The sequence below is a fragment of the Phaethon aethereus genome, assembly GCF_964289735.1.
Source record: "Phaethon aethereus genome assembly, chromosome: 12".
In the NCBI taxonomy this organism is placed as follows: domain Eukaryota; kingdom Metazoa; phylum Chordata; class Aves; order Phaethontiformes; family Phaethontidae; genus Phaethon; species Phaethon aethereus.
This window is the reverse complement of record NC_138588.1, coordinates 19471123-19497645: the sequence shown is the minus strand read 5'-3', so window position 1 is coordinate 19497645 and position 26523 is coordinate 19471123. Positions and strand designations below refer to the sequence as shown.

At 39.9% G+C, this 26523-nt stretch overlaps 1 protein-coding gene across 1 annotated transcript; it reads left to right on the top strand.

The window, feature by feature from the left end:
- Window positions 1-1411: 1411 nt before the first annotated feature.
- CA12 (carbonic anhydrase 12) lies at window positions 1412-26225 on the top strand (the record flags this gene model as incomplete). The annotated part of the gene is made up of 10 exons (XM_082005081.1): window positions 1412-1502; window positions 4692-4712; window positions 11383-11562; window positions 14072-14214; window positions 15119-15214; window positions 16872-16935; window positions 17415-17572; window positions 18648-18774; window positions 25039-25123; window positions 26141-26225. 10 exons carry the CDS (start codon window positions 1412-1414, stop codon window positions 26223-26225), a joined length of 1050 nt encoding a protein of 349 aa, XP_081861207.1.
- Window positions 26226-26523: the final 298 nt, after the last annotated feature.

The following is a 26523-nucleotide window of genomic DNA, read 5'->3' as shown; positions in this document are numbered from 1 at the left end:
TCAGACAGGTTGCCAGTTATGTGAAGGCTGATGACAAAATAATTTCTTCTACAGAAACCTACAAAATTATATTTCCAAACTTCCGGCAGGTTATGGAAGGCCCTGCATGCCTGATAGCCCACATGCTTCAACACACTCAGCATGGTCCTCTGTACAAACATGGTAGACAGCGTCCCTCTTTCTTGGACAATGGCACTTAAAAAGCCATGCTAAAAACATTTTCACTATAGCTCATGCCCTCTCCCTCGAGATTAAATCTGGCTGAACCAAAACAAGCAGAATTACAATCTAGGTTTACAAAATACTGCCTCTGCCTAGCTGGGAAGGATAGGGCTACAGATGAACAGCGGCAATAGGCCAGAATCATGCTCTACAGCAGGTCCCTACATGGGATCTAGGCAGAAGTGAGCCACGCTCCAGTCAACTTTCTTTTCCCTTTATCAGCCTCATCCATGATGGTAGGAAAAAATAAGCAAGTCTAATAACGTTGAGCAATTAAACAGCAGTTGATAAATAAAGATGCTGAGAATAAAGTTTGACCAATCAAAACTAATACATGCTACAAAGCTGTTGCTGAGATATTATAAGCAGTTAATAACAATTGTAACGTACTCAACTAAAATCAATAGCCTCTCCAATCCCACCTTCTGCTCTTCATCTATCCATGGTGCACTCAGTTTAGGAGGTTATTACTCAATCACCTTCACACTGTGCTCCTCTTTACCCCTCTCCATACATGTCCTGAGCATAACATTAGACTCTGGGGCTTGTTTCTTCATAAATTTTCACTCCTCCCTACTTCATGTGTTCCAAGAGCTTTCAGCTTACAAAACCCCTTCTTGACAAGTTGGACAGTTTTTGTGGGAAGTGTCCATGGTCCCTCTGAGTTATGAACAGTCCCACACACAGCCTCACTCCTCTTCACCTCCCTCCAGTCCTCACAGTGGCCCATTATGCTAAATCACACTGATCCAAAAATGGGAGTTGAAGGAGGCACTCTGAAATAGGCTAGAAAAACTCTACTGTGGTATGGCCCATAAGAGGACAGCTTTTTTAAGCATTTGTGTCTCTGCTAAATAATTTCTGAAGTTCCACATTTAAATTCCCTCTCTAAGTGCTGGAGTCTGCCCCGTGAGGACCTCACTAAAACTGAGGTAATGATCAGTTTTCTGAGGGTGCTGTGACCTAGAGGCAGGTCTGATTACATCATTTGTTTTGGGTTGAGTCTCAGGAGCTTTATAAAAAGCAGTCCTAAAAGGAAGGAGAGAGACAAGGGGAGAGAAGGGCAATAACTCATTAGCAGAAGCTCTGTATGTGTGCATTCCCCTACTTGCCACATATCTACCAGGGAGTTTCTTCAGAGTGCCGAGAAACCTGTGAACTGTCGGAATATTACAAGTCTTTCCTTGAGATGTCAGCCAAGAGCTTCAGTATAGTCACAGTCGCTACTGTGCTTATTTTCTTCCTGAAGATACAACTCTCAGTGCAAGCGCCGTTGAATGGTAAAGTCTTTCAGCTTTCTATTTGATTGTCACTTGTAACTTAGGGCAGCTAATGTATGCAAAAAACAGACACTTTTAATTATTACTACTTCAACAGCATGTTCAAAGTTGTATATTGTTGCAGTCTGCAGTTGTTTGGAGTTAGTGTCCTCATTTCAATTTCTCAGAATAGGTATTCTGATATACACAGGAAAAAGAAATTTGTCCTCTGATTTAGTTTGCGATACAGACTTCTTGCATGCTCAGTATGCCTTGCTTTGTGACCTCATAGAACGAAGCAGAGACTGGCCTTTCTCAGAGTTAGTGGAACCATCACACCTTTCCCCCTGCCCTGTTTATTTTTAAACCAGAGGAAAATAATGCAATCCCTGTGAAGCGCCCCATATACCAGACCTCATTCTCTTATATTTAAAAAGGAACAGTTTCAGGAGGTCAGCACTACCCACTCTCTTTTTAGGAGTTAATGTTCATCTATTCAAGTTGATTATAATCAATTTTCATCCATTCAAGCTAATTACAATCCAGCTAGTGTGATTATAAGATATGAGTGAGAATCATTGTAAAGGGTTGTGTGAGAGGACTTACTCAATGCATATATTCATGGGACGAAAATCCTGAAGGCTCAAGCGTAATCCAGAGCAGTCAGCTTCATACAGAGCTCTGCCAAGACAAGCATTTTAGTGTGTTTTTTGCATGAGCTACATAAGTGGTGGAATTCAAACTTTTAAGGCCACCTTCTTATTTTGGGCATATATCCTCTGAAAAATGGCTGTATTCTCTAGCATAATCTCCCAGCTGAAAGGGCAGAGGTTCCTAGAGCTTGGTGCCTTCCAGAATAACAGAATAAAGCTTGGTCCTTTCCAGGTGTTTTCTCTGACAACACAGAAGGTTTGGAAATGAAAGCATGTGTCAAAAAGATATGTCTTACAATACGTCCTGAAGGGAATGCTGGAGAATTCCTGTCTTAGAATTAGGCACACAGCACCACTAAATGGTAAGAGCTACAGCATCTGCCTGCCTCTGACATCTTCCCAAGTCAGAGACACAACTACCATAGACTATCACAACTAAAACCATTCCCACTTTCCCAGCTCCCAAGTGACATTAGAAACATATTTGTTCCCTGGATATTATCAGTGAAACAAACACACTGGCTCTAGGAACCTCCTCTGTCATGCATGGGCACGTAACTGTGTTACTCATCAGCACTCACCCCAGCATGAACAAAGAGGCAGGAAAGTGCTCACAAGTACAGAGCTGTTGAGAGTTACCTTCTAGATGTGACAGTCTGCCTCATCCTCATTTCATTATCAAGTAGAATAAGGGCAACAGCAACCTTGCTCACAGTCTGAGGATGGCATCAAATCACTTTTGCAGCTCTACATGTTCATGCAGACAAAAGCAAGAAGATTCTGCCATCTGGTCATCTGTTCATCTCCTAAGTTAGATGAAATAAGCATTAAATGTGCCTCAGCCCTACCTACACTAGTTGCTGTTATTGTGCTCATCAGTAAAGTCATAATGGTTGTGAATTGCAGATCGTTAAAATGCTCACAGGTGAAGGAAAATTTTACGTGGCAAAAGACCTTAAGCTTTCATTTATTTTTGTTTCAATTGCCATAACGCCCAAAATATTTAAAATCTTTGAAATATACTGTTTTAAGTTTGTTCTAGGTTATAAAAATCATAATTTTGACACTTTGTACACATTTTAATGGGCAGTATGAGCATGAGCAGAGAGTAGCTATTGTAGTTAAGCCACTATTTCTTCAAATCCTGCTCAGATGAGGATGTGGCTATTTCTAAAACTTGTTGACAGTCAGTTGCTATCTTCATGCAAGTTTTACCTACAAAACATGCAGACCAGAGGATACAAGCACCTCCAAAAAAACTCAGTAAGACATAATCCCCTGCAGAAAGAAGGGGAAGGGAGAATGAGGTTTCTCATCTTGAAATCTAAGACAGTGCATGAATTCTTCTATGCAAGGAACCTGGGGACTTCAGCCAGGATGATTACACAGACCTCATTTTGAAAATCCCAGCGTAAAAGAACAAGGCACACTGGTCCTAACAAGCTGGAAGCAGAGAGCTTAGTGTTCCCAGCACATATCAATACGAAAGAGCTAAGTGCAGCTATTTTGCACATCTCTCTAAAAATTAATCCCAAACATTTCACACAACATTCTTTGGAGAAGAGCTGCATCTGTGACCACACTTCAGAGCACAAGAAATGCAGCCAAGAATCATGTACTGAGCAGACATGTGCATGTAAGGATAAATATTGGCCTGCCTGCATGCATGCACACACAGGCACACTGAGTGTTTGCAAGACTCATAATTCAGGACTGTTTTCTAAGCAGAAATAAAATTAAATTTGCGAAGAGTAAAGATCTGCATTAGCCTGATAACCAAAACTGTTCAGGTCTGTCAGAACAAGCATCTGTAATTAGACAGCAAACTTAATGACTGGAAGTAGGTTTCAGGACCAAAAAAAAAAATTTCAAAAAGAGCATTTAATAAGTCAATACATTTTCAAAGACACGCAGAAACACTTTCCCAAGTTCAATGCCTTAAGCAACAGATGAATATTGATCATTTTAACACTCACTCAACCCTCCAGGGTTCTCTGAGTTACATTGGTTCATGTATCATACTCCCTTTTTTCAAAGTCCATCTATTCCTGTCTGATTCAGTTGGCAAATTCCAGAGCCGCTACACAGAAATGACTGTCCATCATTTCTCAATGTAGCAACTGGCAATCCACTGATGTTTGTCAAACTCCTCAACTAGGCATGACAGGGTTCATTATAGCTACATGCCATTTATACTCCTTAGTTTCCTAAACAGAAAAAAATCAGGGATGCACCTACGTACAGAGTATGTGGCTATTCCACACACACACAAAAAAAAAAAAAAAGATTGACAATAGTTTCACTCCAGGATTTAAGTGACCACAAGAAAGTCAAGCCCTATGAGCAGGATCACAGAAACAGATAATTCTAGTTATAATTTGGGTGAGAAGGGTTCATAATCTTTGAAAGCATCTATGTTTTGCTCAACAACTTGGGCTAGAAAGATAGATAAAAGTATTGCAAAATTCAGTACATGGGTTTAAGTGGCAATTTGTTTCTTTACAGAGTAAGATCAATTTCAAATATTCACAGTAATATTTCCTTTGCCTTTAAACAGGGTCAAAATGGTCTTATATTGGTAAGTACTAATTTGTATATACTAAGCTGTGACTTTGTTCTGTATTTTAAGGACAACACGCCAAATGTATTCTGGTGAGAACCTATTGGGCTCACTATCTTTACCCAGGTTTGGATCTGGCCCATTGTCTTAAAATTTGTTATTCATCCATCAGCTTTCACATCTGGGTGATTGAAAGTTAGTTATCGTGTTCTAAATTGCCTTGCAGAATGACAGGATCTTCAGCAGACTAAGATTGGCCCTACAACTGCAGAGGCTCCCCAAAGCCCTTTGTGTCCCCATCAGTCACAGACCAGCAGCACATTTCAGCCTATTTCTGCAAAGAGCACACCCCTCCCTACCCACATGCGTCTTCATTTTTAAGTAGAGTCAGAGTTCAGCAAGTCAGCTGTATCATGTTGCTGGAGACTTAGCTCCCTGAAAATCCCAGCACTGACAAGGTAGAATAAATGATATTCAGGAAAGCAGTGTTATTTTGGACACTAGCCCTTTATGTCAGCTACTAACCCAGAAGGATCTGATGGCTGCTCAGGAAGAAGAATTAGCTGGAGATTTTATTTTAATTGATCAAATCCTCTGGCCAGTTATTTCATCATTCAGACTAGCGTTTTATATGCCAGTTATTTCATCATTCAGACTAGTGTTTTATATGCCACATGCCCACAGAGAAGTAGGCAGTACTGAGAATCTAAGCAAAAAATTCTTGTTCTTAAGTCTTTGATGCTGCTCCAAGACAACACGAAGAACCTGAGATTGAACTTGCTGCTAATAACTGCTCCCTTTGGCTGTGCTCCAGTTTACCCGACTCATGTCACATAAGCAAAAAGAAAACTGTCAGCTGCATGGCTATAGGTATTAATCTAACTGCCAGTATGCGTACATATACTTCACATTCTCATTAGGAAAAAAAGGCTTGGCACAGTTTGAATAACAAAAGCCTGGGTTTTCTACCTTGACAGCAGCCATCAGATGAACCTAACCCTGCTGGGTAGTAAGGAAAGCAAGACTTCTTTTACTACCATCAAAGTCAAAGTTTTGCCCTCCTTCCCAGCGTAATGCTTCTTTAAATTAGTTATTTCTCTCTTTCTGGGAATTTGGGTACCAGTGTTTATTTCAGAGTATGTTATTCTCAGTGCCCAATTTCATCAATTCCTGTTAAGCGCTTTCATACTGCAGTCTGATTTCTAACATGTACTGGAAGATAGAGAGAAGGTTCACAAAACAGATTCTTATTTTTTTCCTTCAACCACTGATCTTCAAATATATCTAGAAAAAACATATAAAAGCAACTTGAAAAAAATTAAAGTGGCAACTGAACTTGTACAGAATAGTTCTCTTCATATACCTGGAAAAAAGCAGAGGTAGAACATCAGTCTGCACAGAGAAAAACAGCGATTAGACAGACTGCAGTCAGCCAGAAAAGAGCCTCTCCATACTCTCCTACTGAGAGCAGCAGCCTACACCTTCCACCATTTACCTTTATCCCTGCAACACTTTGCAGTGCTTCCCACTAAAATTAAGTCAACAGGAAAGGAAAGGAAGTCAAGCCATTATAATCACAGTGCAGACTAATGTCAAGATGAGGGTCAAGGTACAAGATTAAGGGTGCAGAGGAAATCCGAGTGCTGATTGTCAATGAAAGTTCTATTTGTTCAGCACAGCAATATGTAAAACTGAATGTTGATATAGCATTAGCAGCTCAGGGCACAGTGGTAAAGCAAGATGACACTGAATGTGACCAGCCCTTTTCAGCACAAGCTTTCCAAAGAAATGAGCATTTGGCTTGGCTATCATGGAGACTACTGCATTAGACACAATAAATGTAAAGGCTAAACCTCTTTATTGGCCTCTTCCTTAGCCAAACTGCAGCAATGCTATTTGTTCTTCCTGATTTTGCTACTCTTGTATATTGCCCAAGAAAAAGTGCCTGGAAGAAACAGCACAGGTCAGTCAGCTGGGGTATGAGCCCTCAGTCCCCTCTGACAGACGCTTGCTTTGTGTCCTCTGATGGGCTGCTTCACCTTCTGTAAAATGGACAAAGTAGATGAAGTGTACCCTGAGAAAAGATTTTTCAGTTAAAGAACTAAAATAATTGTTGTGATGAACCATAGCTCAGGACAACATGTGCATGCAGCTTTTGGCAATGTTGCTGTGTGGCTGGAAGGTGCAGGCCTGAAGTCCTCTGCCCCAGAAGAGAACTGGTAGAATTGGAGAGTTGGGCTTCAATTCTTTGGATTCCAGCTTTCTGCTTCTGTTAACGTAATGAAATTGGAATGAAACCAAAGCAGCACAATCACTCCTTGAGAGTGGACAAGTAGCTACAATGGAGAAAACTAGCTTTACAGCCAAGTTTAAAGCAATAGTGCCAACAGGATTATTAATGTGCTTTAGAATGTGAGAAGGCAACTTCATGCTACAACGTAGAAACAAGAACTGTTGTTAACAGACATCAGGCTAATTGAACTTGCAAACTCTTTAGTTTTACTGTTGCCAAATACTCTTCTTCAATTCAGTGAAGTGCTGAGAACCTGTGCTAAGATCCCTCCGCTTCCCCTTAAGAAATGCCAGCTTTAGTGAACACACTGGAACATGCCCAGAATTTCTCATACAGCACTTGAATGGAGTAGCAGGAACAGCTACACGCCTTGGCAATTCCTCTACCTCACAAGCTTCCCTCTGGACATGTATGCAGAAAATACACACATATTGGATATGTGTACACAGAATGGTGTGACTGAGCTCTGCCTGTGCTCTGAGCAAAATGGAAACCGTGCGGTCACATTACTGTGGCAGGGTGCCTGGACTCGCAGCCTTCACTACTAACTCCGCCCTGGGCTCACGGCAGCTATACAGCTTCCAGCTGGCTGAAAACAGGGCAGTGCGCTCTGCTTGGCTGCAAAAATACCACAGACACTCCCTGTGTTACAGACCCAATGTGTTTTACTACATTAGTTTACTTCAGATCAAGAGAACTGGGATACACCATGAGAATCTCAAGCAATGTGAATATTAATTGGTCATCAGAGCAAAAGTCTGTTGGCAACACTGGTGTCTCATAGGCCTGTTTTCTTCTTTTTTTTAAGTCAGCCAGTGTACACATTCTGGGAGCAGACATCACTGTTTTTCCTGTCCTGCATCACCAGCAGCGCTAGGGTGCGGGGCTGGTTGAAGGCTTAGGCATGGAAAGCTAAAAGCTATCAACGGAGGTGATACGATGGACGCATGCAGCCACAGTGCTGAGGGCATTTTGCTCAGCTCACTGTGCAGCTGGGCAGCAAGACTATGCAAAGAATTATTACTACTTTATTTACAGACATCTTTTATAAAATAGCCATGAGGGCACAGCCAGGCTCAGGGTTATTTACAGCGTGGCAGAGACACATGGTCCTGGAAACTTATGGACCTGTCCTGCAGCAGCCTACAAGCTGGATTTGAGCAACCTGAGTTGGCACTCCCTACAGCAGGGAGTGTTCATGGCTGCGTTGGGAGTGATGGAAGTAGAAGGCGTCCTACTTCCACCCATACCAACAGCTCCATATCTTAATTTGCTCACTCTAACAGCTGAATAGTAGTGTTGGGTGGGTAGGACAGGCCCATGGCACAATTATTGCTCTGCTGACACAGTCCTGACGGGATCCTCATAGCAGCAAACATTGTCTGAGATGCCTGGGTCTTTCCCTTTGTCACAAATGTTGTCACCAAAATTAACTACTCAGATATTTTTGCAATACTTCTTATGTTAATACATTTTGGGACTTGTAGTACAGGCCAATCTTAATACACCTACGTGCTATTCTTTATTCAGTAGTGATCAGACAGAGCCTTTGTAAACACAATGTGATTTCCACTGAGTTTATCTGAATGTACTGGCACCGAAAAAGGAAAATCTGGTTCACAATCAATCATTCTTTTTCAGCAGAGCTAGCTGAGAAATGCCTTCCAGCTGTGTGGTTTATCTACCATGGAAATCTCAATTTCACATATGCAAACCCAAGTTGCAGTGAGCTCAGCTCTTTGAGACAGGAGTTTTGAGGCACTGAAATTAGGAAGACTATGTGACAAAAGGCAGAATTTCTAGAAAAACTGGTTTGGTACCAAAAAAGGGTTTTTGTTTGGTTTGGTTGGGGTTTTTTTGATCGAGCGGGAGTGAGGAACAAGCAAAAACTGCTGTAGCTTAGAGGCCTGTGAGTTGCAGATTTATGTCAAGAAAAGGGTAACTCCTAGTAAAGATCAAGGTGCCTAAAGACGCAATAACTACAGCATTTTACGGAAAAGACAAAAGTTTCCCTTCTGGACTGCTGATGCTGATGTGGAACTTCCCATACTCTGTTGCCAACTCTTAAGGGCATTCAATTCATCCAAACATAGCACTGCAAAAGTGAGTGGTACTTCATGACATGGTTTCCACGGGCTAGGACTAGACTTCTATTTTATGCATCAATTAAAAATTACCTATTTAATTACCAAGTCTCCAAACCTATGACATGTAATAAATTAAAGTCTTCTTGCAAACTCACTATCTTATCTGTGCACAGAAACCCCAAACCTTTTAAAATTACTGAGGCCTTTTTACCATAAAGGCTTCTCAGCAATTTTTCTGACATTGCTGTAGTCTTAGCTCCCTGGAAAGTGTTAAATTTCAGTGTCATTGTCTTGCACATCTAGTTTCAACCTCAAGAAACTATAACGTCCTGCTATATCCTGATACATATTTTCCTAGGAAATACTCTTGAGTGTGTATATCCCATAGTATGGAATTTATGCTCTTCTGGATGGATCTGTTATTTGCCAAAAAATATGTAGAAGACAGTAAACAGTCTTCTATAATGTTGGCATAACGTTTATTATTTTAAAAAGAATTTCAATAACTTTACGATAGTACCATGAAAATCTAAGAGGAGAGAAATTAACATGATTGGCAGCAAAGTGGCATCAAAGACATAAGTAACAGTAACATCAAAGCCTACTCATACTGAAAAGCACTGATTGAGTCTGAGTATCCACACTGCAAACAATGTCATGTGTTAACCTATGTCCTGAATAATCTTTAAGAGCTTTAACAAGGAAGTAAGTCTGTCTTCAAGCACCAGAATTGAACTTTCCAATTCCGCCACATGCACTATGTTTAAATCAGATTTACTTCCACTATCCATATCCTTGGAAACTGTCTTTCACATTAAAAAGTGTGTTTTAATAATATTCTCCTGACTGTTAATTTTCCTTCAGAAAAGATCTGAACTTCCTTTGCCACTGATGGCCCAATCTAACACTAGATTCTGGCATTCATGATTCTTGGAAGATGTTAACATACTGGAGAGACTTCAAAGAAGCCACAAGCAATGTTACAGGTTTGGAAAACAAGCTTCTAAATAGAAGACTCACGGAACTCAATCTGTTTCATTTAAAAGAAGTGAGAAACTATGTCCTCTATGTTACAAGTACTTCTATGAGGATCAAAAGTGTGCTAACAAGAAGCTCTTCGAATTTCTAAGCAAAGGATTAAAAGCAATCACTATCTAAGCAAAGTCAAAGCTAGACAAACTCACAGTGAAAAGTAAGCTGCCAAGGAGAGTAATTATCCATTGGGCACTAATGAAGTATCTTTTACTGCAATGCTTAAAGGCAGAGTAGATGTGTTTTCCCTTCTGAAAGATATGGCCTCACTGAAGTAAAAATTAATCCAGGGAGGTCCAATGGCCTGCGTTATACAGATGAGGCTGGGTGATCCCAAAAGACCATCCTGCCTTAGAAGGAATCACATTGCATATTCAGAGTCAAGGATAAACACAAGTTGCAAGTACCACATCTGGTATTTAAATCCAAATGGTCTCAGCTTACAGCTTGCAAACAGCTGCTAGCTATTAATGTGTAATTAAATCAAAGGCACAATTAAAAATTTCTTGATATTATCTATTCTTTGTAGATTCTGCATAGGGCAAAAGATGTAATGAAGAAAAGTTTTGACAGAGTTTGAGCAAGTTATGGCAGGTCAAATTATCATAACACCTTCCATTTCTGCAAAGTAGCTTTTCACTGTGGGCTATGCCGTCTTGCTAGATAGAGCCAGACAGTTTGTACAGTAAGGAAAAATTTATAAAGGTCTGGCTTTCTGTGTACTGAAAAGTATGGAAACTTTCCTCTGTCAACATGAAGTCACTTCTTTCAGCAATTCTCTTCAGAAGGCTGGAATAGCTGTGTTACTGTGCATATGCCTGTTACTTCCATAGGGAAAAGTAATTCATGTCAGTAAATAATCCAAATACTGTCACATATCCAAACACTACTTGTCACGCTTGTGGGCTCTGAAGAGAGACAATACCGTCACGAGAGGGTCAGAAGCACTGTGGCTGGCTGTGGTACTGCTGCCTGCAGGCCTAACCTGGTAAACTACCAGGCCTACAGTTCCCCAAGAGTGTAACATCAACAGCAGTTGAGATTGTCAAAAATAGAGGGGCATTAAAGTGTCTCTTTGGGAGATTTTTCTTGGCATTTGGCCCTTTTCTATCTAATGGCACACTGGAAAGATGAAATAAAGTTTAAAAAAAAAAAGTCTTAAAAATTCAGAAAAGGCTCCTTTTCCAGATTTTGGGTGAAGGCTGAAACAGGGGAGGTTTTATATTAATTGCATAGTTAAGGCTTGACAAATGTGTGTCTCTGTTAATTTACACAGGTCCTGATGGAGAGAAGGCCTGGCCAAAGAAATACCCATTTTGTGGAGGAGTATTCCAATCGCCAATAGATTTCCACAAAGATATTCTCCAGTATGATTCTAATCTCTTGCCTTTAGAATTCATAGGCTATAACGTGCCCTCCTCTGACCAGTTTACATTGACCAATAATGGTCATTCAGGTAAGGGAGCTCAATGACAGCACGGGATTGAGAAGGAAGGAGTTGCTGGAGCTCGTGATTTTTTATTTCATGGGTGAACTACTTTGATTATCAGATTAAACTAAACTGTGATGATGAAGCCTTCACATCAGCATACCTACATCTACAGAACAGGCTAGGGAAACTTGGGAATGTACTAAGTACAAATGGATTCACGGTAAGCCAGATTGACTGTGGTTTTTAAATAAACTCTAGGCATGTCAAAATTAATTCATGAGCTTTTCTTATAGCTTTGGTTGGAGTGCTCTGAAACTGTAGAAATAGGTTTTGTGATTCTGTTAAAAAGAGATAAGCTCATAAAATGTGGGTGCAATGGGTGTCTGACATTCCAGTCTAATTAAAGCAGCTCAGCTGAATTACATAAGGGAGGTGGAGGAAGGAGAAAAAAAAACCTAGGAGCACCATTCTGTTCCTTTGACTTGAGATAGAAACCTCTTTAGTGCAAAGCAAGACAGACAGATAAAAAGACAGAAAAATAATTAGAAATAGCATACAAACATGCTCTCCACTGTAGTACTAAATCAAAGTGTCAGTACAGTTGGTAACAGCAGAGAAGATGCAGTCTCATAAAGGTCTACTATATTGACACAATATACAATACCAGTAAGCTAGTCCACCATTTTTTGTTCCTTCCTGAAACATTTGAAGACATAGGAAAAAGAACAGTTACAAGGCTGTCCTTCTTTGTATCCTCCTCTATTGCATGAGCATCAAAAGAACCCATGCTATAAAATGGCCTCTGCCTCTGTTCTTCTCTGGCATGTTTGGTTCAAAGATACCCAACATGCAAACATCTCTCTTTTTCTCACTCTTTCAGTGGGGTAAACAGGCACTGTAGGACACTGTAAGCTATTCTTCAGCATGGGCCAGCCTCTAATGGCATGGTTCCTGGCTTTCCTCTTGATTAATTTCTGTATCACAACCAGATTACTTTAGACTAGGAGCGGCTGGAACACCTTTTCTTTATGAACCTTCTTTTCCTAAGAGCCTTTCTTTGCCCTGAGTGAAAGACTGTACTATCACAGGTGGATGTATTAGGCTGATGTAAGTGACAGGCAATAGGCAGAGAAGGAAACATTGTCACTGGGGACCTTAAGGGTGCTAGAGAGCAGGTGGAGATAAAATAACACCACTGGGAGCCTGTCCTTCACGTAATAGTCACACAGGTAAAAGCAAATTCGTCCTAGAGCCTATGTCACTAACATTGTCAGATCTTGCCACTAGAACAAGAAGTTCGACTACTTGCTAATGAAAGCCAAGGCAAAAACATATCCCCCCCAGTAAAAATGGGAATTCACTTCTAAAGCCAGTGCCCTGCTAGAAAGCAGGGGACATGCAACCCACAATAGAAATCTCACTCAGATACAAACCTTAATTGCTCTGAGTAATGAAAAATTAGCCTCTGTTAGAGTTATTATTACACCATCCGCTTCTACCTCCTCTTATAACTAGAGAAGAAATCAGTAGGATGCTTAGTATTGTGGTATCAATCATTCCTACTTCACCAGCCAGCTAATCCCAATACAATTAACTACTTCAGGTAGACTGAAAACAGTAGAACTCAAAAAAACCTTTTCAGCACTAGCATAAAAATACATAGGTTTGCAGCTGTTCCTTCAGTAAGGTTGTGAGCCATGTTTCCCCTGCAAAGCATGTCTGGGACACTCCAGAAACAAATTGTATTCACCCTGGAAAATAATAAATTGCAAAGAAATCTCTGATCTTTACAAAAACTGTTGCTTTATGAAGCACCAAACCTCTCAAGTGAACAACTCCATTTCTGCTGAATTAAGAATTACTACTGCAATTTCTACACAAAAATAAATAACCCAGCCTGTCTTCCACACTGCAGAGCATTAGTGAGCAGAAGGGAGGGTAATGCATACAAAGGTTTCCCTCCAGCATGTCGAGAGGAAATGCTAGTTCTAAAGGGCTGTGATTATCTTGCTGGTTGACATCAATACTCTGGATTTCAGGGGGAGTGGGAAGGTTATTTGGTTTTGCCATATGCTCCTAATATACAATTAAGTGGCAGAGGAGTTCATTGTAACAAGAGTGTAAAACTACCATGAGACATATTAGTTTATTAAGCCATTTTCAACCATTAAAAGGGGACTGAAAGAAGGCATGTGAACCTAAGTTTTGCTTCAACACATTAATAACTGTCTCTTCAAGAAGACTGAGATAATTTTGCATTCTTCAGGGAGAAAAAAGAACAATTCTTACATTCAATTCCTTTAGTTTAAGAAAACAGAAAAGGGGTATATTCTAAATGCTCCTGAACTGCCTAGAAAGGGTTAAAGACAACTACAGCATTTTTCTCACACCACAGACTGAGGTGGATTTGAGTTAAGAATCTGCTTTGTTCATGCTCCATACATAATATATAGTTAGACACAGTATTTTTATTTGCCCTGTGCTTGAAAGCTGTGGTATTGTTTGCTCCCATCTGGTTTTGGTCTGCTTACAGTGAAAATGTATCTGTCACCTACTATGTGCATCAGAAACCTCCCATTTGAATACACTGCATCTCAACTTCACCTACACTGGGGAAACAGAAACAAGTCAGAAGGCTCAGAGCACACAGTCAGCGGGAAGCACTTTGCAGCAGAGGTAAGACAAGCTCAGGTCAGGGAAAGAAACAAAGGCTGGGCAGGTCCCATTGTTTCAGTGGGATCTTTATCTTGGGTACATGACTGTAAAAGGCTGCAAGGTTCTAACCCAAGTATTTATGATTTGGGTATGTACTATAATAATGCATTGTGCACTGCAAAAAGGATGGACTCAGATGTACTTCACAAAAATGCCACAAGTCAGGAAGACTGAATTTAGGTTCTAAACTCAGGGCTGGCACTGGGTCACTTGAGTAATTTCAAGCAATTTGCTAGATATTTGACACCTTGGTTCTTCTCTGTAAACCAGGTATATCTTTTAGCTGCACAACATTGCTTCTCTGTCTACCTTCTTCTATCCAGTGAAGAACTATTTGTTATCTTTTCCAATCCTCATGATGGATTTGGGAATAGGTTTTGAAAAGCAGTGCCAATCAGATATTGACCCCAAAATGAGTAAAAGGGAAATCAGTCAGAATAACTTGCTTCCATAACAGCACTTTAGGAATCCGATTCTTCTCTAGGTAAATTTAACACGGGGGTTTGCATTCTAAATATCGGAGAGCCCCAAGAGTGCTTAGGGGTTACTTTTTCAGAAAAAAATTACTACTACTACTACAGTCAAGATGCCTTGAAGCTGAAGCGATTGATCCTCTTTCGCCCCCCATTATGGTGGGCGGGGGGTGGTGGTGGGGTGGGAACTCAGCTACAGCAGGGCTGGGAGTGGGAGTTCCAGGATCTTTTACTTTTCTCTAAAAAGATCTTACCACTACACCCAGAAATCACTGAAGGATCCCGTTGTATTGTCTTAGCCTAAGGTGGCTGCACTGGTCCTTTTTAGCTGTGAAACAGAAATGTGAGCATGCCCCAGATGTTACCATAACATAGTGTCTCCTTCTTTGTAGCTGCATATCGTACATTATAACTCTGAGAAATATCCAGACATAACATCAGCAATGGACAAAGCGGATGGACTGGCGGTTTTGGCTGTTCTTCTTGAGGTAGGATGCAGGACCTTTTTTTGCTTTTAATCAGTAAGTCATGAGAGGCCTTTAACATACAAAATTACCTAGATTACTTAACGGTGCTGTAGCTGAATAAAGGTTCTTCCTTTTCTCTTTCACAAGAAGGGCCAGATTCCAGCAGCACATACATGAACAGCAACAAATTTTAAGAAAATGAATTCTGAGTATTTCTTCATGTTTTTCAGTAAATTAACTTCAGCTATGTTAATCAATTGTTGCATTCATTTACAAACTAAAGATTGGTAGAGTTTATAAAAAAACAGACAACAGTGATTTTCAAGCTTACTTACTCAAAACTGCCTGTTGTAGCATGAAGCAGTTTTAACACAGCAGAGAGGCATACACAGACACAACCCTGGCTTTGGCCACTGTATGTAATTAGGATTTGACCACAGTCTTCAGGTCGCAAACTTCTCAGCTTATTTGAATCACAGATTACAGTAAACAAGTAAATTCAGTGCCCTTTTCAAGATGACAGAAGGACAGCTTTCCCATATTCCCCACATACAAGCAATTAAAGATAATAATGATCTCAAAGAAAAATTTTTAGAAGCTTGTATAAATATAATTCTCCCTTTTCTTGAGGATTAAAACTCTTCAATAAGGTAACTATAAAGATGATTTTTAAATGTGAGGATTTTCTGCACCAGAAAAAAAATCCTGAAAACACACAGGTTTTCACATTTCCATCAAAAAAGTGAAAATGTTCTAGTTAGCAGACAAAGCTCTAATGCTCATTAATATTATCCAAGCTCACTTCCTAGCAGCTCTAAGACTTGGACAATAATTTTGTGCTAAATTTCAGTTCATCTGGAAGTTGCAGCTTTGAAAAGCGTCAGAGTAGTATATTATGCTAGGGAATAATACTGGGATTCTGGTTATTTCTAACCAATGGTGTTTAGAAATCAACTAAGAGAACAATGGAGATTAGGCTTTTGAAAAACTCAGCTGGTGGCTATTACAGTTGATCTAAGGACACCAGTTTACTATGTCTGGTTGTCAGAGGAGTTGCTAAGCACCAACTCTAAAGAATTCATAAAAAAGGCATTGATTATTAGACTGAAAAACTGCTGGTAGCAGTTGAAAAACACAGTCTTGTTTGATAGCTGAGTTATAGCCCTTGCCAACGGCCCTGGAGTACCCAATAGTGTCATTCTTTATCCTCCTGCACTGTGAGGAGCAGCAGACTAAAAAAATGTTTGTGGGTGGAAAAATGTGGCTTTAACTAGAAACCAGCAGATGATCTGAGAAGCCTGTCAGTTGAGAACTTACGTCTGCAATGTTCTCAGAGGAAATGGTTTCTCTTCATTCACACAGCGTACTGAACAGGCAAGGGCATTAGGGCCTTTCAACTGCACATGAGGTCTACACTACAGTTGTTAAGATAGCATTATAATAAAGCAGCTCTAATAGCTCTGGAGAGAGTAAAAGCGTTATTGGGGTTCTGAGGATAGTGTTAATGTTTTGAGTACAAAGAGTACTTATGCCATTCTAGTATACGAGTAGCTGGACAGTGGAGACACTTGCCTTATGACAGAGGCCATCAAATACTGCTGTCTGCTGTGTGCAGAAGCAAAGACTCATGTTCAGACGGAGGTGATCTGCATAGCTGCTAACAGTCTGCTCATTACAGATTGGACTCTTCAACCCATCCTATGAAAAGATCTTCAGGCACTTCCAGAACGTGAAATACAAGGGTGAGTGGCTATAAGCCTGCACTGGACTGAGAATGGCTAAGAGTATCAGATGTCACCCTGAGAGGGATTAAACCAGCTGAAGAAACAGTCCAGAAGTCCAGGCAAACCTGTCACAAACTGTGAAAGACTTACAAATGCAGTGCATTTCTGTGAAGAGTGTATGGCTAGCATGCACCACGTGTTTCTGACTGGGCCTTATTTCTTGTGCGTTGTGGTTTTTTTTGGCTAACATGGCCACAGTTTATCTTACAGAATTCTGATTTTGTATCTAAGACAAGATTTGTCTTAGAAATCTTTGTTGTAGGAAACCTAAAAAGCTGTATTCCTTTTTAAACTGGGATCATCTCTGTTAAAATGTATTTTTCTTTTCCTAGTGATACGACTGAAAGCATTCTACTTACTGAAAAGCAAATTCACTTCACTTGGTACACTACCTGTGTAGTAATGATGCAGCATTTAACACGAATCCCCTATTTTAGATCAAAGGGTCCAAGTCCCTGGTTTCAATATTCGAGAACTGCTTCCTGACAGACTGGATGAGTTTTATCGCTATGAAGGATCCCTGACAACTCCTCCTTGCTACCCTAGCGTTCTCTGGACAGTTTTCCGACACCCCGTTAAAATTTCACAAGAGCAGGCAAGTTTAAATACAGCACGTGTTTTCCTGATGGTGTCTGCTAAAGAACAGTAAACACATATTCTCGTTTCTGGGATTTCTTTTATGTTCCTGTAAAACTGAAAGATGACCATTGCTAAAATCCTTTAAGTGGGAAGAACAGCACAGAACTGACATAAATCAATATCCCATTACATTTGTAGTTAGCACATTTTCGGTGACCAGAATAAAAAAAGGACAGACAACTGCATAGCAATTGGTATAGTATCAGCTTGAAAATCACAGTCAAGTGAGACTAATTTCTGTTTTCACTATGTCCTTAACCCCTGCTTTGAGTCTTTCCATGAGTCACTTCCAGATCATTTTTGTTCAGGCTTCATGTCTGAACCCTATTCACTAAGTATTTGAGTGCTACTTTGATCCTGACTGACTTAGGTGTGAGAGGTTGGGTAGATGTTAAGTTTCTAAAAAGCATGTGATGTGTTATTTGACAATTTTGAATCCCCTGGCTTTTCTCCAACTCACTTTTTTTGCGCTCACCTAATTAACTTTTTTTGTTCTTAGGTGGCCACATAGACTAAAAAACTCCCAATAACTATCTTCTGATTCACCTAATTATAAACACAGGGGAAAAATGTTATTACCAAAATCTCTGATCAAATTACTGCATGCTCCTTGCTATGAAAGTCCATTCTTAACTCTGTCCACTCTGCCAAATCACGCCTTTACCAAAGTAGAGAGTTCTTTCATAAAGTTGCTTTTAGTAGTGCTTAGGAGTTAGACTGTGCTAGAGAGAACATGCTGCAAAGGGCCACCATGTTTCCTACCATCCAGTTTTCCTGGTGGATAATTACTAAGCAGGATTAGTTTTCTCAGGACATAAACAAAATACAGGTATGGGTTTGGAGATGTCACACTGTTTACACATTATTCTGCATGTATTTGGTCTCACAGGCCATGCAAGACTTAAGTAATACTTAATGTATCCTCTTCCCTTTGACTACCCCATTGCAATCAAACACACACTCTCAGTGATCACATACTGGCATTGCTTTTTCTGTATTCTGGGAGCTGAACAGAGTGCTTCCCTTTATAGTTACTGGCACTGGAAACAGCCATGTACTGCACAGAGAGTGATGACCCAGAACCCCTGGAAATGGTCGATAACTTCCGAAACGTTCAGGAATTTCATGAAAGACTGGTTTTTATCTCCTTCCGTGAAGGTAAGTCGTACGAACACTTCTGTGCAAAGAAACAGTGCGCAGTGATTTGTGTAAACTTGAAATATGGAAGTGGCAATCCTGTTGCACTGTACCGCTACAAAAATACAGCAATCTCATTTTCCTGCAGTTCACTTTGTTCCCTTTTCTTCTCTTACTGTACTGTTGCACAGGCAACTGTACAACAATAAGGTATTAAGAGAGTTTATAAGAAGGGTTTTTTCCACAATGGGTATCAGGCAAACCTTGCAACCCTTCTTATCAAAGGTAAGGACATAAAAGAAGGAAGACATGTTTGGCCTCGTCATGCTTAGCAGAAATACTTGCTGTCACTCTAAACATTAAACAGTTCTCTCCAGCTGAGCTGTTTCAGTCAGTATAAGTGCTTGAGCTGGCCTGTCTCACCAGTGACACTTGTTGGTTCTCAGCACTATCAGGGTTGTTTTTATGCAGACCACACATTTGAAGGGAATCAAAGGGAATCACAACTTTGCCTTTGGGGGAGACTGTTTTTGGGAAACTACACAGAATCAGAAGAGGTCCTTGAGGAATTCAAACTTGACAAATAAAAGTAATTCATAAATGAATGAAAAAAATTTGCCATCTTACGAGGAAGAACTGATTTAAAAGCTTAATTACGCAGTGTTACACAATGACAATGCATGGCGGGGGGGGGGGTGTTTTCCACAAAAACCTGCATTTGTGGTGAGAAGCTTAGCTGTGCCCCACAGTAAGGCATTTGAGTATACTGCTGGTGCAAAATGTATTGTTCCAATTTCTGTGTTGTCTTGCAAACAAGTTGTGAAGCTGGCACATACACTGAAGGCAGATGAATCTAGGCAAGCCACTACACTATTTGAAATTGAGACTAAAAGATTTTTAAAAGAAAAAGCATACTTCACAAAAAAGATTGGCCAAGCAGTAAACTTTCAAATTAATAAAACATGTTAGCACATCATTTTAACTTTGCCTGCTAGTTTCTTCACTGTTTAGATGAAAGAATGGAAAACACAGGAGTTGTCTGTACTGGGAAATTTCACGCAACAGCCACTGCGGGGAACAGTTCTCCCTGCAGGCATACTGCAGTAACTGTTCTTGCCATTCCCCTCTGCAGACAGCCCCTTTCATAATACATCTTTTCTAATATAAAGCCGTAAAGGAGAAAAGTGAAAATTTGAGATCAGCCAAAACAAATCCCACACAAAACACTTCTCTGAAATCAAAGATGATTTAGAGATTTAGATTTGTTACCAAAAGTTGGCTGGTTGTCTCTGCCAGATTAGCTGCATCAAAACTCCCAACGAGAACAGTGTGGAGCACCAGCAGCATTTGGCCCTTCTTTGAAGCTAATCTCCATCTTTGAGAGAAAACCCAGAGACAATTTCAAAAGTCATTCTGTGGCTGCGGACCATTTCAGTTCTCATGGAAACACTTTAAAATCTTTCTAAAGCTTCCCGTAAGAGGACATAACTGTACCATGAAGTTTCTTTTGAGTGCCTTCTCTGGAATTATTGCACATAACTTATTAATTATTTAACTATGTTGATGCTACTATCCTTGCTACTTAAACACATTTCTCTCATTGAGTTGTAATGATTTAGATTGTCACTTCCCTGTATTTTTACTGGAGTAAAAAATATTTAACAATTCCAAGTGGGCTGACTATATGGCTTGAACCACAATCCATGACTTCCCATTCTCCAGTTCTGCATTAAATCTCTACGTTTCATAATCTCCAGAGCTCCAGCGACAAAGGCTACATCTCCTTAACTGCTGCGTCTCCTGACTTTTATTTTATTAATCATTCTATCTGCAGTTAACATAGCAGATCCTCAGGAAAAGCCTTATGGACCAGGTCTATGAAGAAGGGCAGACTACAGTGCTAAAGGCAATACACAGTTTTCAGTGCAGTTCAGGGAGCCAGGCTACCTCAGCTTCTCATTTCTGTACACTCAGCAGAAAGCTACTGACTAGAAAAACAAATATTTTAACTTGCAGCACAGAAGCAGGGGCAGTGATTTAAGAAGAGATGGGCTACTTCCCAATTTTGAGGTGCAGAGAAACAGCATAACATATACTTTTGTTTAACATACGATTAAGGAGCCGAAGATGTTACACCTGGTGAGTAAAGTCATCACTATATGACTTTGTACTTTTTACTGAGCATCTTGAAAGATGCTCAGGTTCTCAAGGACCTTCCTGTCTGTACCAGGCTTCCAGTTTGTAAATAAAGGCCTAGGAAAGTGACTTTCCCCAAAGACAGATGAGTAGTTTTCATCTCCCATCTTCAGTCTGGAACCTAGGAACACATTCATTCCAGATCTCAAAAAAAAAGGTCCCTAAGCCTGTTGAGACTACAGTGCAATGCACTGTAAGCATCCACACTAATTCTTTCCAGTCAAGCAGCTAAAGCATTTTTCTGCTTTCATTGCCATTTCTCCATTTACCTTCTTGCTTATTTGCTGCTAAAGGTATCTTATCGTCTTTCCTATTACTAGCAGGGGAAATTGCTAGTTTATTTTAGTTATATCTTTCCTCTATTTAAAGCTACCATTTCTGCTTTGAATTACGGCTGAGAGAAGTCTCAATCATCTCTTTTCTCATTTTAATTTGTTCATAGCTTGGAGCCCAGTTTCAAGGTCTAAAACAAAATACTGAGTACTTGTTGGCTACTGTAATGTTGCATCAGTCTGCACCAGCTCACGTGTTATCTAAAAATAAGATTTTTCCCCTTCTGAAAGGCCATGAATACCTTTCTGCTATGCATGATGAAGAACCCCTGCAATCTCTGCTCAAGTGTAGTTCTCTGCAGTAATAACCTTAATCCTATTGCTTCAGAGTCAAGAACAAAGAACAACCTCCCTACCAGTTTATCAGCTAAGAAAATGGATTTGTTTGTATTATGTTGGTAACAAGTGGAAAGCTCATTTCTTGACTGTAATATGACTTTGCATTAGACAAAAGTTATTTCTGTGACTATATGCAACTGACATGCAGGGGCATATACAAGTCACACTTGGGATTTTGCTGGTTCTGTTCATTGATTTCTCATTGTATACTATATAAAGCCATAATCATAATATTCTCTTCTATCTTCATGGCTCTTACCAACCCTGTGCCACCACTTGCAGAGTATAATGGTTATAGAATAATGCCTCAATTTAATCTCATTTTAAAATGAGAACTACACTAGTAGTTCTCTTGTTGCTAGATTCTAACGAAAATATGTAAGCAAATTAGAGGTTTACCAAATCATGAACCATTCTTAATAGCCCCATAATAACAAACAAACTGGTATTAGTTGCACAAACAATATTTTGAGTAAACTAAAAGATGGCTAAATAGAGAAAAAGGGAAGGAACTACAGTATGTCAGTCCTTTTTCTGCTTTTGTGGATTGGCCAACTAGAAATATCCCTCTCCCTGCTGCATTCTTATATGACAAGAAAGAGGGTTAAGACTTCCTTCCCAAACCTCCAATCTCAAACACCAGCTGCCAACTAGAGAATTAGTTGGGTCCATAATGGCTATTTTAGCAATCTTCTTCAAATCTCTGCTCAAATCAAATTATGTACAATGATTTTAAACAGCTGAATCAGGATTTGCAATATGGCTGCCACGTTTCTGAGACTGTAAGGCATCCTCTGCAGGGTCTTTCTTAAACCCATGCACAAACAATCTACTATAGCAATGCCACTTGCAGAAACACTTCCTGAAGTAAAAGAAGTTCTGGAGTGAGCAGCTACCTTGTTTAAGACCAGTTTACTGTGGAATCCTAGAGATCCAACTTTTACTTTTTCTGCCCTCTCAATTTGTCAAGATTCAGTACCTGGGGGACTTGCAAGGGTATGTTGCCGATTGCTAACCGCATCTATGAGCCTGTGATTTTCTGAGCGAGGCTGGTCAGTTAGAAATGAGAAGTGCAGTTTTCCATCTGTTTCTTAAGCTGACCTTTCAGCATCTGACTACCTTCTCTCTGTAAATCATACTCAATACTTAAAAGGTAGAGAGTTAGAACCCATGATCCCAGTAACTGATAATCAGATACTATGTTTTTCATCCAGGAATCTCTAAATGCTTCACAGAAATAGCATAAGCATTATTATTTCCATCTCTGGGGGAAAATTTGACCCAGATGTGACTTTCTCAAAATTGTTGCTGTGAACCAGTGCCAAGAATAACATTTGGCTCTCCCTCTGCTCAGCCACATTATTTGGCTCCCATGCAGAGGTGACACCAGCTATAAAAGCATTTTCAATGTATCTTTAAAGTTGGCATGACCTACCAGAGTTGTATGGGTTATTGCCCATCCTGCTGTTCTCACCCAAGAACTGGTCTCTATGGCTACGAAAGGTATTACTCAGTGCTACTTTAATAGAAACCCCACTCAGTCTAAGTACATTTAATTACAGAAGCTCATTGACTCTATCAGTGAACCATAGAAAAATGTTCTACCCATTTCAGAAAAGGTATTCATCACCCCTGTAATCTCACATTCCACCTACTACAGTCACAAAGGCTTCCTCACAGGTGCAGCCCCTCACCTCAAGGGGGAAGGAGGGGGGGAGCAAGGAAAAAAAAGGGTTCCTGTCAAAGCACAATTAAAGTGCACCTGGTTGCTGGCTGCCAGTGCCCAGCCTGATGCAGCCAGGTGTACCACAGGTCAGAACAGAGCACACTTATTAAGAAGGGAAGAAGAAAGGAGAGGGCATACACAGTGGTATGGGCCAGTGAATCATACACAGTGGCTTGGGCCAGGCAACCACAGAAATTTGGGAAAGAAACGCTGTTGTGCATACCCCAGGCCCCTACCTAAGCAGGTTTTCAGAGCAACATTTCTGCCTTTTCAGTGTCAAGACTGAGGGTAGCCATCTTCACCTGAGCACAGACGCCACAAGATGGGGCCACTGAGGTGTCTTTTGTATCAAAAATGCAAATGACTGACGCATTCGGTCATCCGCATTTTGATGCCAATAATTAAAATCTAAATTCATGCTTACTTTTAACAAATACTAGTATTTCACAATGTCTCTAATCTTAAAGGATTATTCAGCAAAAATCAAACATGTTTATAATGTATTTTGCCTGCCAGCAGTCTATTCCAATAGAATCGGCTTCACATAAATGCAGCTGAAATTTATTGCAATGTTCAAATCTTCCACTGCCCACAAGTTAAATGGGAACTGGTGTCTAATTTTGATTATAGTACCATGCTGAAATACTATCTAACTAAATTTTGCAAGAAGGTCTCATCAAACAGAAATGCCTCCTACCCTTGTGCTTCAAACTACAAGCTCTTTTGCTACAATTATCTATCTGGTGTTATATTTTGTTGTCTGTTTGACACACCTTTACAAAACTCCCCCTTTTTTAAAATACAGTTTTTCTTCAACTCAATGGATTGCACACTTCTTCTGTTCAGTTGGACTTAAAATTAATAAAGCATTTAATGGGTTAAACGGGATAAGGTTAAACCCCAGGTTTTGTATTTATTTTCTCAACGGCTGATTTAATAAGAGAAAATATTTAGATGGAATACCTGAAATATGTCAGCCTCTCTCTTACAGGGTTCTGATGTTGCTTAGAAAGAAACAGTCATTTGATAAAATACAAAAAATAATGTGTAAATGACTTACGAAAATGCAGTTAAGAAAACAGTGCTTACCTTCAGGATCTTTGGGAAGGCCAAAATAAATAAAAATATTGTCATTGATAAAAATACATATTAAAGTCATTATCAAAGATAACATTATAATGATAATGCTTAAGATCTCAATGCAAACATGAGATCACTTGGTTCTTCATACTAATATCCCAAATTCATTCTTACCTGCTTAGATGCCTTTACGCAATGTTCTCAACAGCAAAGCACATCACTCTTCAGCTGTCCACATTCAGTACTGTTCTTCTACCTCGAAAAAACAAAAGGCATCAAATTTAACATCCTTAGTTGCCTGGGCTCAGTTCTTTGGTTTTCTTCTTATATTCCAAAGAGTTTTTTCATCTGCTACGCCTGTGCCTGCATGTTAGCTTTTTGACTTCAGTGGGTGTCTATATTCACAGCATTGTGAACTGTGGATCCAGTTGTGGGATTAGGACCTTCCAGTATACATCTGCGCAAAGTTATCCATTCCATAATTGCAAAGTGGTATAAACAGGCTGTAAGAAAGTCACAGATGCAGAATGAAAATGTTAGGACAGATTAGAGACTAACCTCCTCTCAAGTAAATGAAATTAACTGTTTTGTATGCTTTCCCTCTTCTTCTAGGTTTTGTTGTTTCTGTTGTGATAGTCTGCATTCTGGGAGTTCTCATCATTCTTGCAGTAGCCTTCTGGCTACTGAAGAGGAAAAGGTAAGATGTCCGGCTGCCACATCACAGGAAAAAAAGTCAAACCAATTTTTTCTTCTGACATGAGGAAGTGCTTCTGTGTGTGAAACCTTACACATTTTTTTGAATTGGTAATGTTTGACCTTTTATAAGATATGGTCTCTTCCTACAAGCCTTGATTTGTTTTTATCACTGTAGATGTTATTCCTCCTGTATCACATACTCCAAAGTAATTCAACTTTACTGACAGCAAAATATGTTTATAATGCTAAAAGGTCTCTACTTGCTGCAACCTTTGTGCCACAGTGGCCACCATTCTGCCATTCTAGGAATGGTTGGTTTTTGTGAAAAGCAACCATATAAGGTTGTTTTTCCACGAAACAATGATTACTGGGACAGTGCTTATGTAAACCCTGAAAAGATAAAAGGATAGGAAATAGGGAATTGTATGTGGGGAAAAATACAAAACCACTTTCCACTCTAGGTACTGACTGCTCCCACAAACAGTTAGGAAATGAGGATCCCTTTCCAGACTAAGTGGGACAAGCAGGCTGGGTCGATAACAGACTTAGCCAGTTTTTCTGTTTCTCAATGGCCATTTGTTCTTTTTCTTGTTCTTTTTGCTAGCATTGCTGCTCCTATTGCTTTTCAAATCCTTTCATTTTTTCCTAGAACAGTAAGTGAAACAAGACCCGGGGAATGAAGTTTTAGAAAAAGCTCTCCCAAAGGTCACATCATTAAAGGGGAAGAAATCTATACTGACGAGAGATCATTTAGCCAGACTGTTTGCCACAGAAGCCAAATGCTGGAAAAAAGACTAAGATTACAAACTTTCCTACAGACTGATCCCTTTGTGATCAGCATTGACTCTGCCACACAGAATGTGTTCTCCTGAAACATTTGTAACAATAAGCTACTGTGACATTTGCAGTGGTACAGAGAAAAATAATCTCATGCATACATAATGGACCATTTTAAGCAATCAATAGTGCTTTTCCTTCATTGGAATTGTATTTATTTATTACATTTGTTTTATTTCAGCTGCAAAAAGGGAGGCGAAGGCAACAGAGGAGTGATCTACAAACCAGGCATGTACAAGGAGGAAGAAGACATCTCCAAACTTTGATGCCCTGCTCTGTCACAAAAGCCCCTTTTTCATTCATAGCACTGATTTATTTTGCATTGGTGGAACACATCTCTTGTTCCTGGTTACTGATAAGCCTCAAGAGTGCTCTAAAAACATAACAGCCAAAAGTCTTCTGTAGCCCTTGTTCTCTTGTCTTCCAGGGAGATATGATCAGCGAACACTCCTGAGCTAAATTCCCGACCACGTTCTCTTCATCTTTGCTGCTTACTGAGTCTGGGTCTTCCAATTGATTTTACAGTCAATCCTAAAGTCCAATTTTATGGTTTGTTTAACACAG